At 37.4% G+C, this 12,465-nt stretch overlaps 1 protein-coding gene across 1 annotated transcript in view; it reads left to right on the top strand.

The window, feature by feature from the left end:
• The window catches only part of NOL10 (nucleolar protein 10), a 53,199-nt gene that overhangs the window by 11,294 nt on the left and 29,440 nt on the right, over positions 1–12,465 (top strand). The window contains exons 10-13 of the mRNA XM_040598511.1: positions 327–405; positions 1,613–1,762; positions 4,130–4,196; positions 10,373–10,425. Coding sequence (XP_040454445.1) covers positions 327–405; positions 1,613–1,762; positions 4,130–4,196; positions 10,373–10,425 — 349 coding nt within the window. The remainder of the gene's footprint in view (positions 1–326; positions 406–1,612; positions 1,763–4,129; positions 4,197–10,372; positions 10,426–12,465) is intronic.

The following is a 12,465-nucleotide window of genomic DNA, read 5'->3' as shown; positions in this document are numbered from 1 at the left end:
TGTTCTTCTGTTTCTTTCAGAAGTTTTGCATTTAGGAACAGATCCCACTTTGCATTAAAATGGCCTGCCCAAGGTCTGGTCTTGTTGCTGGTGTGAATAAAGGGTTTTCTTAGTCATAAAGGAGTCTCTTAGTTACTGATCTGAGTACTAGTGGCTACTTCTCTATACAACCACAAGTTGTGGATGTAAACAATGCAGCTTTTTGAAGTAGTATTTCTGAGTGATATCTGTAAATTAATTTTAATTAATTAGTGATTTTTAACATTTCAAAATTATTTGCAGCCTTTATTGAAAGAATGTCTAACTATAAGCATCATGCTTTGCAGGATAGATGGTTTACCATCTGTTTCAGCCCTGAAGTTTGATGGAGCTTTGAATATGGCTGTTGGAACAACTACTGGGCAGGTAGGCTTAACTTAATCTACAGCAGTTCTTAGGAGTTCTTGCAATTGCCGGTCCAAGTATATCATACGTTGAGTGCACTTATTGTAATGTTAATATCTATTAACACAAATTCTTAAGAGTGTAAATTATATGTATAGAGAAGTAATAGTCATTCTTAAACTGCAAATTAATTTTGTCAAATGGTCTTGCTCTTTAGAACACTATAGGGACCACTTAAAGTCATTACAACCTACATACTACATAACTTCCAATTCTGTAGTTTCCTTATGACTTCAGTCAAGTATGTGGGGATGTTGCTGCTTTTTGAGACTATCAGTACCATCTCAATGCAACATACGCTCTCAGTTATCTTGATGGTGGCCAAAGAAGCAGAAGTGATTGTCTTTTCAACTATTGTTTTTACTATCTTATCTTTCTATAAAGCAGCACTTATATTCATTTATTCATCGTTGCCATCATATTTATAAAATGATGGTGGGGGTTGGGGGGTTCTGCCTTCATCAGTCTTTTCATGGGTTTGGAAAACTAGCCTGTCAAGAGCAAGTATGTATGTAAGAGTTGTATTTACAATAATGTTAGCATACGTACCAGGCAAGTTTTATTGGAGATTATACTTTTTTATTAAACAAACCAGTAATATTTTTTCCCCCAAAATTATTAGTATTCACACTTTGTGTATGAAAGATTCAAGCAAGGTCTCTTAAGTTCCATAGGAAACTTTGGAGATAAAAATGCAGGTTTCTGGAAGACAGGGCCTGTATTTTCTACCTTCTTTAACATAAAAAATTACATTCTGTGGGGTTTCATTGAGTGGAAGTGTTACTGAATGTGGAAGGGGGTCTGAAAATTCAAATCCTGTGAGAACAGCACAAGGACCTGAAAGTGAAATATTAGTAATTAAAAAATGCTAACAGCCTTGAAAATGGCTCATTTTCCCAATAGGAATAAAAAATACTTTAGAAGCTCTTAAATTTGCTCTTAATTTTTCTAGGCTGAAGCATGCTGAGGTTAAAATATACTGCCAGATTAAACTAGGCTCACTTAATAAACTATTTTCAGAAATTAAACCGATTTCTTTTATGTAAATTCTGTCCGTGTATTTCAGTAAAACATCTCAAGTTTAGTTAAGTCTTCAGTGAAGATCTGATGTGCATGACTTCCTCTTAGCATTACAATATTGTAAATTTAATCCCTTTTATTCTTCAAGGTTTTATTATATGATCTCCGGTCTAGTAATCCATTAATAGTCAAAGATCACCACTATGGCCTGCCTATTAAGTCAATTCAGTTTCAGCATCAGTTGGATTTAATTATCTCTGCAGACTCTCGAATCATAAAAATGTGGAACAAAGATACGGTAAGTGTTTTTTTGTTGCTGCATTCAAATTTTCTAATTTTTACTTCCTTTTTGTTATGTTTTTTTCATGCAGCTTGAATAACAAAGCTGAAATTCAGTGTAGGAAGTCGAATTTTTAATATGTCCTAATTTACATAACACTTTGTCCAGTCTGACTAAATAAACCAGCATCTGGGAAGTTATTCAACCGCCTGTCAGGTAAAAGATACAATGTCAGGTTTTTTTTTTTAGCTGTTTGTACATGTCTGCCTCAGATGCTCCTTTCAATAGAAGGGTTTAAACATGAAAGGTACTACCTTAGCCATTGCCCTGGTTTGTGTATTTCTCACAGTATGCTTGAATACATCCATTTGCAAATTTTCATCAGAGAAAAAATGGTCGTTCCAATTCCCTGCTCAAAGCAGGGCTAACTTGAAAGGTAGGTCAGTTAGTTTATGACCTATTAAAATCAGGTGCTTCCTATTTTCACAGAAACCTATTTGGAGATTGAAGCAGATACTATGCCTAGATCCAAATAACAATGTGTATTATGCTGTAATGGGTTATGTTGCAGTAGGCAATGGCTTATCCCTGCCTTTTGCACCTTTGTGTGAAATGGAAATCTCTAATTTTCGTAACACTTCCTTTCATTACATTATACAGTTCTTTTTCTTATCTTTCCGTCGGTGAAGCTTGCACAAAATGTTACCCCATAGGTTCATAGTAATACTGCTGTAACTTGGTTTGGTTTGAGGGACTAACTTTAGTCATTGTATTCCTTCTAAAAAACGTGCACCATCTATACTTTTCTAGCTTTATAGTGAAACATACCAAGAGCAGTTGTAGTAGTTCAGAGGCCCTTTTTTCTGACTATTTCAGGCAGTCATTTCTCTATTGTTTTGCTTCTTCATAAACTTTCAACAGCCTCTTTTATTTTTTCTGTGATCGCAAGCGGTTTTTTGCAAGCTCCTCTGCAGTTATTTTTTATTGTTTAAAAGAACAAATACATTATTGGTTATTATTTAAAACATCTGCAGTGGCTGCTCTCCATTTTTCCTAGGTGTATATATATTTCCCTCATTGAGAGTGAAACACTGTAAGGTTTGTCAGGTGGCCTCTGCAGTGGGAAAAGGGAGGGTTTCTTACTGCTGGAAGGCAAAGATAGCTTTGGACTCTTTCCTAGAGTATGTTCCAGCTGGCTCCACCTCTCCCAGATGTTGGTTCCTGACTATCTCTGGCTGGGAACCAACTGCAGAGGCAGACTGTGGGGTGGAGAGCATATGGCTTTGATACCAGAATAGCCCCATGCTGAGACGTGCCTTGGGGTGGGGAGCATGAGGCTTTTGTCTGCTAAGACCGGGGTGGGGGAGGACTCTTATTAATCATCGGGGAGAGACCAGAGGTGGGTGGGGTAACAGCATGTAACTGGGAGGGAAAGGAAGGGCCCAGAAAGGTAGGTGGGATTGCTGCAGGGAAAGAAAGAAGAGGAATAGGATCAAAATTTGCTCTGTTCCTGTCCCTCATTTAGAACAGTGTAGGCATGTACTCTCATGCTTTGGATTCTGTGGCCCAGTTCTTAGAGACTCTTCCTTTACTGGCTGTCTTGTGTGTTGGCTTATAAGAGCACCTGTATTTTGTCTGGGTTTTTCAGACTCTGTTCCAATTCTTATTTTCTTCAGAATGTTGTTTCCTGCTTTTACCTCTTTCTTAAATAACCTTTATAACTTCAATTCTGATCTAAGCTAGATACCACTGGATGCTTTTACTACTTTTATATTTAGACCTCTTTAATACTGAGTTTATAAATTATAAATAAAGTGCTGAGCTATATTTCCTTTCATGTAGATGTGAGCAAGGTGGAGGAACCAAGCTCCAGAATAAAGTTCTACTTCCAATCCATCATTTCAGCTAATGGTACTTATTAAATTGAATTTGGAAGTTTTAAATAATTTTGAGTTGAACAAACTGAGGGTTACACTGCCAATGTGCCCAGAACCTATGGACCTTACCCCCCACCTTTTGCATAAAATAAAGTAAATCTAGCACATATATTTTCAACACAGAAGTGAGTTGAAAAGTTAGAGGTGCCACTGTACATTGCTGTGTCTTCAATAAATAGTAGGCTACGCTTCCTTCTAAGAGATCAGATCAGAGGCAAAATACAACATTGAGTTCTTTGTGTTGTGTTCAGATCCTTTAATAACATTTTATTAATGTTATTACACATATCTATAACATTATATAAAAATATATACATAAACAGCAAAATCTGTTCCATCTTTATTCCATCTATTTCTTAGATTCTATAATGGCTATTCTTAATGTTTAGATTTCCTAAATTTGATTATATTATTTGGAGTTCTTTATGTTTTCTTCCTGTAATTTCAGGGGAAGATATTTACTTCAATGGAGCCAGAACACGATATCAATGATGTCTGCCTGTATCCAAACTCAGGTAGGTTAGATATATTAATGCCTTAACACAAGCTTTCCCTCATTGAACTTAACCCAAGCTGTGGTCTTGTTTTTTCTGTTTAGGTGATATAAGGAGGAAAGTAGAGTTAACTTGTGACAGAGTTAGGAGTAAATGGTTACTTGTCAGTTAGTGTCATTGTTTCCTCTGCATCTGTATTAAATCGGAGCCTCTCTGCAGTTAGAAGTTGCTGTGCTGTCAGTTGAGTGACTGACCTCTTTTGCTCTTTCAAATAGCTGAAGTGTTTCATTTCATAAGAATAGGAATTTTGGCCTTTTGTCTCAGCTAAGTCCCAGATGAATTGGAGCTTGCTTTCTAGAACTAGGAAAAATCTCTTTACAACAAGTTTACGTATTTTTACAAGTGTTTACAACTATGTGGTCTGTCCGTGTTTTAGATACAGCATTTACTGTGCCCTCCCTTAGATTGAGGACTTTGGTTTTAAGTGTAGGTTCTGTAGTGCACAGATTTGCATGCTTTTTGTGACTGTTTTCAAATTTGTCATTTCCTATAACGTTATGTTCAGAGGTCAAAACCAAGGGTCGCTTTTAACCAAAGTTTCCAGATCCTACCTTACAAGTAAGATACTTTACAAAATGGTGGTTGTGTGTGCACGTGTGCTTTGGCTGTGTCTTAGATTGCAACTGGCCTTAATCTTCCCTGCTTGATTTGAGTTGCTTAGTTCTTTACTATGTGACACCTTTTTCCTTTTTAGAAAGCAGTACTGAAGAAGATGTAATAAAACTAGGGCCACTAGAATGGCACAGGGCAAAATTCTTGAACCAGAGAATGCCTGTGTTGCAAACTCTGCTGCTATTTTAATTTTGGAGAAAGTTAGCAGTGAAGACAGAGCGACTTGGACTTTGCTTCATACTAGCAGCTCAAATTCAAGATTGTAGATAAGCGAGTTTGAGATTTTTAACGAGTTAAAACTTATCTTGTCTTTTCTGCCAGCTTCAGTTAAGAATGTGTCTTTTTTGTCTTTTTTTTTTTTTTTTGGTCTTTTTTTTTTCCCTGTAAGATGAGCACTTAAATACTGATTCCTGCTGAGATGGTAGGCATTTTTGACCTTATGCAGCAGCAAAACTGCAGTGGTCTGCAGGACCTCGCTGATGAAAATATTAACTTGCTTCTCAGGTTTAGCCCCCTCTGAAACAGATTTCCAATACTTAGGAATTGGGCTAGGTTTTTCTGAGCCCTCAGAAAGACATTGATAGCGTTTTAATCTATGTTCCATATATTTGTTTTTGCCAGATCAATGTGCCAGAAATAATGCAAGCAAAGTATTGAAGCTTGCCAAAACAAGGACTTTATGGCATGGCACTGAGGGTACATCTCATGTGCCCTGGTTGTGTGTATGAATTCATTTAGGTGTATTTGAGAATAACTGTGTGGTAACACTGTGGACTGTGCAACATGGAGGTGGACAAACCTGATCTGCTCTTATCCATAGTGGTTACAGAGAGAGATAATTGGAATGAATTATCTTTAGTATTTCGTTGAGGTTTTGTCTTTGAGCTTATTGATTTGATCCAAAAGAGAATCCAGGAGTGAATTAACATCCATGCAGCATTGATGATGAAGGGCTCATGACAGGGAGTGAAACAGAAGCAAGCTATTTGACAATGTGGAATCTTAGCGTAATTTAGGTTGGAAGGGAGCTTTGGGTGTCACGTATTTCCTGCTCAAAGCAGGGCCAAACTTGAGGTTAATTCAGCTTTGAAGTCTGATCAGGTTGCTCAGGTCATAAGCAGTCAAGTTTGAATACCTACGGGGGTGGACATCACTCAGCTGTGGATGCTGTATAGCCTTGGGTGTGTAGACGTGCCTCAAGTACTTTTGCAGAAATTATTTTCATGGGACTGAAGGAAGAATCTTGCAGCACAAAGATTTGAATGCATGTATCTCCTCAGTGTTGCTTATTGGATATTGCCTTTTCAGGTGTCTGTGATCTAGATAGTGTGTTCCAGTCCTGTGTCTCATGTCATCTCATCTCGAGTCAGTTCTGCTTTTCTTCTTATCATTTCTTTACTATGTCTGGAGAGGGGCAGGTTAATGTCTTTTGGTAAGAACTGTTGTGGGATGAAAACCAGGTTGTATTTTATGATTATATGGAGGCAGGCGGGGAATCCTAGAACATGCTGCAGTGGAAGTTAAGAGGTTTAAGGTAGGAGTGATGCATTGCATGTTCGTCATAAATACTGTTGCTCCAGAGTTTAAGATACCTAGCACCACCTCATGCTCATTGAGAATCTAAATAATAATAATAATTGAACATCTGAAAATAAGGAAATACTTTCGGTAATATGAGCTTGCAGTTGTGGAAATCTGCAAATAAAATATCATTTAAGTACCAGTATGGCTATGGCTCAGTGCTCTCATTGGTGCCCCTCAGCATACTCAGGGCATCCTGGATGTTCATGAAGCTAGCACAGCTGAGGAAACCCAAGAGATTTTTGCCTAGCTTGTGTTTTAACATTTCATGAGAAACTGCTGCTCAGAAAGCCCATACCTTAATGTCACCCTTATGAAATAGTTTTAACACTTCATTGTCACAATTACAAAATACAAATAAAGAATTGGAAAAGAGAAACTACACTGTAACATAAAATATTCTGAAATAGTGACTGCATCAGTGGATAAGGGAAGAGCTACGAATTTCAACTATGTGGACCTCTGTAAGATCTTTTGACACAATCCTCCACAACATCCTTCTCTTTAAATTGGAGAGATGGATTTGATGCGTGAACTGTTCAGTGGAGGAACTGGTTAGATGATTGCATTCAGAGGGTAGTGGTCAACAGGTGGAGATCAGTGACAAGTGGTGTTCCTCAGGGGTTCATATTGGGACCAATACTGTTTGATATCTTCAGCAATGACATAGTGAGATTGAAGGCACGCTTTGCAAGTTTGCAGGTGGCACCAAGCTGAGTGGTGTGGCTGGCACACCTGAGGGATGGGATGCCATCCAGAGGGACCCGGGTAAGCTTGAGAAGGGGGTCCATGTGAACATGATGAAGTTCAGCAAGGCCAAGTACCAGGTGCTGCACCAGGGTTGGCACAATCCCCAGTATCTACATAGGTTGGGGGATGAAGGGATTGAGAGCAGCCCTGCGGAGAAGGACTTGGGGGTACTGGTGGATGAGAAGCTGGACGTGACCTGGCAATGTGCGCTCACAGCCCAGGAAGCCAGTTGTGCCCTGGGCTGCACAAGAAGCAGCGTGGGCAGCAGGGCGAGGGAGGGCATTCCGCCCCTCCACTCCGCTCCGGTGAGACCCCCCTGCAGCGCCGGGTCCAGCTCTGGGGCCCTCGGCACAGGGGAGACATGGACCTGTCGGAGCGGGTCCGGAGGAGGCCACAGACATGGTCAGGGGGCTGGAGCAGCTCTCCTGGGAGCACAGGCTGAGGGAGTTGGGGCTGCTCGGCCTGGAGAAGAGAAGGCTGCGGGGAGACCTTACAGCGGCCTTTCGGCACTTGAAGGGGGCCTATAAGAAAGACTGGGACAGACTTTTTACCAGGGCTTGTTGAGCTAGGAATAGGGGTAATGGTTTTAAACTGAAAGAGGGTAGATTTAGACTAAATATAAGAAAGAAATGTTTTACAATGGGGGTGGTGAAACTGGCACAGTTTGCACAGAGTGGTGGTAGATGCCCCATCCCTGGAAACATTCAAGGCCAGGCTGGATGTGGCTCTGAGCAACCTGGTCTTGTTGAAGACATCCCTGCTCATTGAAGGGGGGGATTGGACTAGATGATCTTTAAAGACCTCTTCCAACCCAAAATATTCTAGGATTCTGTCATTTATGGTAAACTGTGTATCAGTATAATGTGAATTATTCTTTTTCAAGAGTATTTTTTGAATTTTTTTGAAGTTGGGTTTTTTTAAAAATTAAATTATTTTACCAACCAGCTTCAGTATTACTGCCTTTCATAGGAAGCAAATCCTTGCGTATCTTTGACCAAACTACATGATGACAAACCTCAGTGGATTTCTTAAACTAGCTATGAGTTTCTTTTCGCTGATCGTATGTGCACAGAATGGGGCTAGGGGAAAAAAGGCTTGCCAGTTACTGAAGTAGCCTTCACTCCAGTTAAGTTGTAGGACATAAATGAAATTGAACAGCATCTTCATTGTGTAGAAAGCTGTCTAATTTGTTTCAGTTATTGTAAAAAACCCCAAATTTAAGTTTAAAATTTGCATTTTCTCAAACTGCTTCTCCTATTTACTACTGCTTCATACTCCTGTTTTTCGGACCATTTTCCAAAGATGAGTCTTATTAAAACCTTTTCTCTGGAAAAAGAGTCCTAATTTATTTCCCTTTTAAAGTGATCAAACTAGGCTGCTGTGTAGTTTGTTAGGGTGTGGTCTCCCCATAAAAAGTGGTTAAAACTAACAAGCTGAAACTATGAAAATGTGTGGAGTAGACTTCTCCTTTCACAGACTTGTTCCTTTTTTGTATTCTTTCATTTCCCCTGTAGTATATGCCCATGTACTGTTCCAAAGTCTGTTTTCCCTCCTTTAATTATTGGTGGAAGACTCAAAAGAGGTTTTCCTTTTACTGTCATCTTTGAAGCACCTGCAGAATTTATTTCTGTCCTCTTGTCTCTAGTGATTCACGTTTAGTCAATGGAGAAATGCTTTGTCTCCTGAACTAGTAGTAAGCATACTGATATGTTAAGAGTGTGTAATCTATATACTATAGTACATTGTGTGTATATGTATGTACTATAATTGCCTGCAAACCTTTTCAGGTAGGGTTTTCAGCCTCAGTTTGCTGACTAAGCTTTCACAAATTTCTTGCTTTGCCAAGGAAGCAAGCCCCCTTTTTTTTCTGACATTATAAGTCCAGCTGCGTTGTGTATTTTTTAATAAAAGGATTAGGTAGAAAGGATTACTCCACCCATGTTAATTGCGTTCCTCTAGTTGGGTGTAAATTATATTTCTGCCCTCTGGGTGTATAGTAATTGACCCAATTATTCATAGTCTCAGTGGCATATGTTACAGTGCTTTTAGATCAGAATGTTATCTAACTTGATTGCTCTTTTCTTCTTCATATTCCATCTCTTGTATTCCTGGTGAACAGCTATGTTGGAAAGACAAAATTGAGATAAATGTAAAAGTGTATGCCAAATGTCCTTATTACTCTCATGTAGAAGGAAATTGAGAGCATTTCTCATTTTGAACTTACATGAAGTCTTGTGGCAGTAGGAGATTTTTCCATGGATTTTAATACTTCTACAGTAGTTTTTTATATTCAGAGTATTTACAAGCTTTAATCATGGTATTTCGTAGGTATATTCGTAGATATTTCAAATTTCCAGTTTGCCCAGGTTGGCTAGTATCACTAATATTACAGCACTTGAAGCCACAATATCCCATCACTCATTTTGTGTTGAGAAGCTACTGTCGTTTTGATTTCCCAAGATAAAATACAAGTAAAGGTGTAAGCCATGTATGATTTATGACTGTTATATATATAAATTTTATATATATATGTTATATATTATATATGTGTTATATATATATATGTATAAAATATAAATTAGGCTATAGTTGTGTGTTCAAAAACAAAACCCCCAAAACCCCTTGTATTAATAATACAAGTTTATACCCAAGGTAGCTTTTAAGTGCAATACTGACTGGATTTGTTCTAAATAGTATTATGGGATGAACTATTTAAGTTTGTTATGAAATACAGCAGCCCACGGTTGTCAGGAGTCGGTGTTGCTTGAAGTGGTGCCAAGCAGTTAAGTTAGAGGACAGAGGATGAATATGTAGGAAATGAAGCTTTGTTAATTGTGCTGCTATCAGACCTTTCTTTCCTTAGCATTTGACACAACAATTTATCATAGATCCCAAATAGCTGTTCTATTGCACGCCAGGAATATGTACTGTATAAGCTACAAGTAATGTGATTTCACCCCTCCTCCCCTAACCTATGAAGGATTCTTTCCCTACAAATACTCAGGTTGCCATTTTGTGCCAGCAAATTTTCCATTTTTTTCATTTATTTTTCAGAAATATTATTTTAAATTGTAAGTACAAATCTACTTCATGTGAATTAAATGCTTCAAGTGTGTATATATATATATACTTTTTATTAAAGTAATGTTATCCTCTTGTGAGCAGTATTTTTAAATATGGAAATCTCTTTTTAGGAATGCTAATGACTGCCAATGAAGCCCCTAAAATGAATATCTATTATATACCAGTAAGTAATACAAATTGTTTTGTATTGTTGATATATTGTATATATATATATATATCAGTTGTTTGGTGCTGTTCAGGTATTCATGTTGGAAAATGACTTCTGCAAATTCACCTATACTTTCTCTGACTTTTCATGATGAAGTAAATTTAAGCTAACCATAATTTATTAATGTAATGTATTGAATCACTAAAAAACAGTTTGTAATTTTCCTTTTGCTGTCGACTCCAAAACTGGCTAGTGGCAGTAGGAAATTCAAGTGGAGCTTTGCTGGAAATAGTAATTTTTTGATATCTGACCAGAAAAGAATTCCTAGATAGAAGCTATGTAGCTTACTTCCAAGATAATAATTTTGATTTGTTGTGAAATATTTCATTACTGTCTTTAATATGTGGTGTATATAGTGACATAGTAATGGCAGTAGTTATTATTCTCTGTTCTGACAAAGATGTTACTGTGTGGCTTCAGGTATGGCTCTTGGCTCTGGCTTATGTTCAATGTCCTACTTGAATTGTGCTTTTCACTTGAGAAGCTCTTCACTTGAAAGAATTAACTGTAGGTTGTATCTTTGCAGGTTGGTTTTAGGGAGACAAAAGCAAGCCTTCCGGTGTTAGGGAATGATGCAGAAAATTACACTTGCTTTTCACTGTTGTTTTTGATTCTACACTGAAATTACTAGGGGGTTTTGCCTCGTAGGAGACAAATAGTAGGATATATATGCGGATGTTATATACAGATTAGCTGACCAGACTCTAAAAATATGTGCACTTTCTCTGAAGTAATTTTATTGACGTTCTGGACAAACTCTAAGCTGCTGATTTTAAAATACATTTTTAACTGTCTTTTAAATCAGTTGACAAGTCTGCATGCAGATAATGAATTTGAAATTAATGTAAATTTAATTTTCTTTAGCTTATTTCTGGGTTGTGTCTGTACATGTGTGTTGTGTTGTGTCATCATGTCCCCCCCATCCCCCCCCCTTCCCCCATGATCTTGATTAAGTTTAACATGGAGATTCATCAGTGCACATTTTTCTTTGTGGAATAGACACTATATACTGGTTGTATGTACATGTCGAACCACAAAAGTATATTCCTGTCAACAATTCTGTAGTCTGGTTGTATTTACTTCTGTTACTAGATTTTTGCATTTAAGGAAAGGAAAAGTTATATACACGTGTTCTTTGTGTGTCATTTATGTCTGTGTTCTTTAGATGTAAATACCCATTTCTATAATTCAGCTCTAGCCAACTTGTATTTTATTAACTGGAGCTATTCCATGCTTGGGTAACAAAGGGGAGGGGGACAAAAAATGTTTTTGTATTTAAGAAAAACTATTAGCTGTAGTTAGAAGTGGAATGCTTTACCTTGTTCTTTGTAAGGTTTAGAGAGTAGCTCTCAATATTTTTTTTTGTCTGTTGTCTTTTTATTTAATGGAATGGGGAAGGCAAACTCCCATATTTTTAGTCTTAGTTTTTAAAACTTGAATGGGCTAGTTACTCAATTCCTTAAGTTCAGGTGGAAAAAGCATTATTTCTGTCACTAAGGCTAAAGTTCAACTTCTCTCTGAAAATTGTGCACTGACATTTTTTTTTTATGCAGGTATTTATGATGTATGAACTTCACAGCTATAGTACATTAGAGGTGCATATCCAGCATTGCTACTTATCCAAAATACTATTTGTCTTGATTGTCACTAGTAATTAATGTTGTTCTAGCCAGTATTATTTTGAGTATTCTTGCATATATTGTAAAACAAAATGAAAAATATTTATTTTTTTACTCTTTCAAAATTCTCGCTCTTATAGAATCCTCTTTGAATACTGAGTTAATGTTTCTGAAGTCAGATATGTAATTTTTAGCTAAGAAATACAATCACTATATTAGATCTCAGGTCATACTTAACAGACATTATTGCAAACCCAAATATTGACTGATATTATCTAGTATTTTTGCAGCATGCAGGCTATTCCAATGAAAGTTAGCACTAAATCTTTCCTTAAGCCATCTTCCTTTGCCACTGTTCTTTGACTGTTAGTACCTG

The sequence above is a fragment of the Falco naumanni genome, chromosome 6 (assembly GCF_017639655.2).
Source record: "Falco naumanni isolate bFalNau1 chromosome 6, bFalNau1.pat, whole genome shotgun sequence".
Lineage (NCBI taxonomy): Eukaryota > Metazoa > Chordata > Aves > Falconiformes > Falconidae > Falco > Falco naumanni.
The sequence above is the reverse complement of the archived record's forward strand: the minus strand, read 5'-3'. Positions and strand labels throughout refer to the sequence as shown.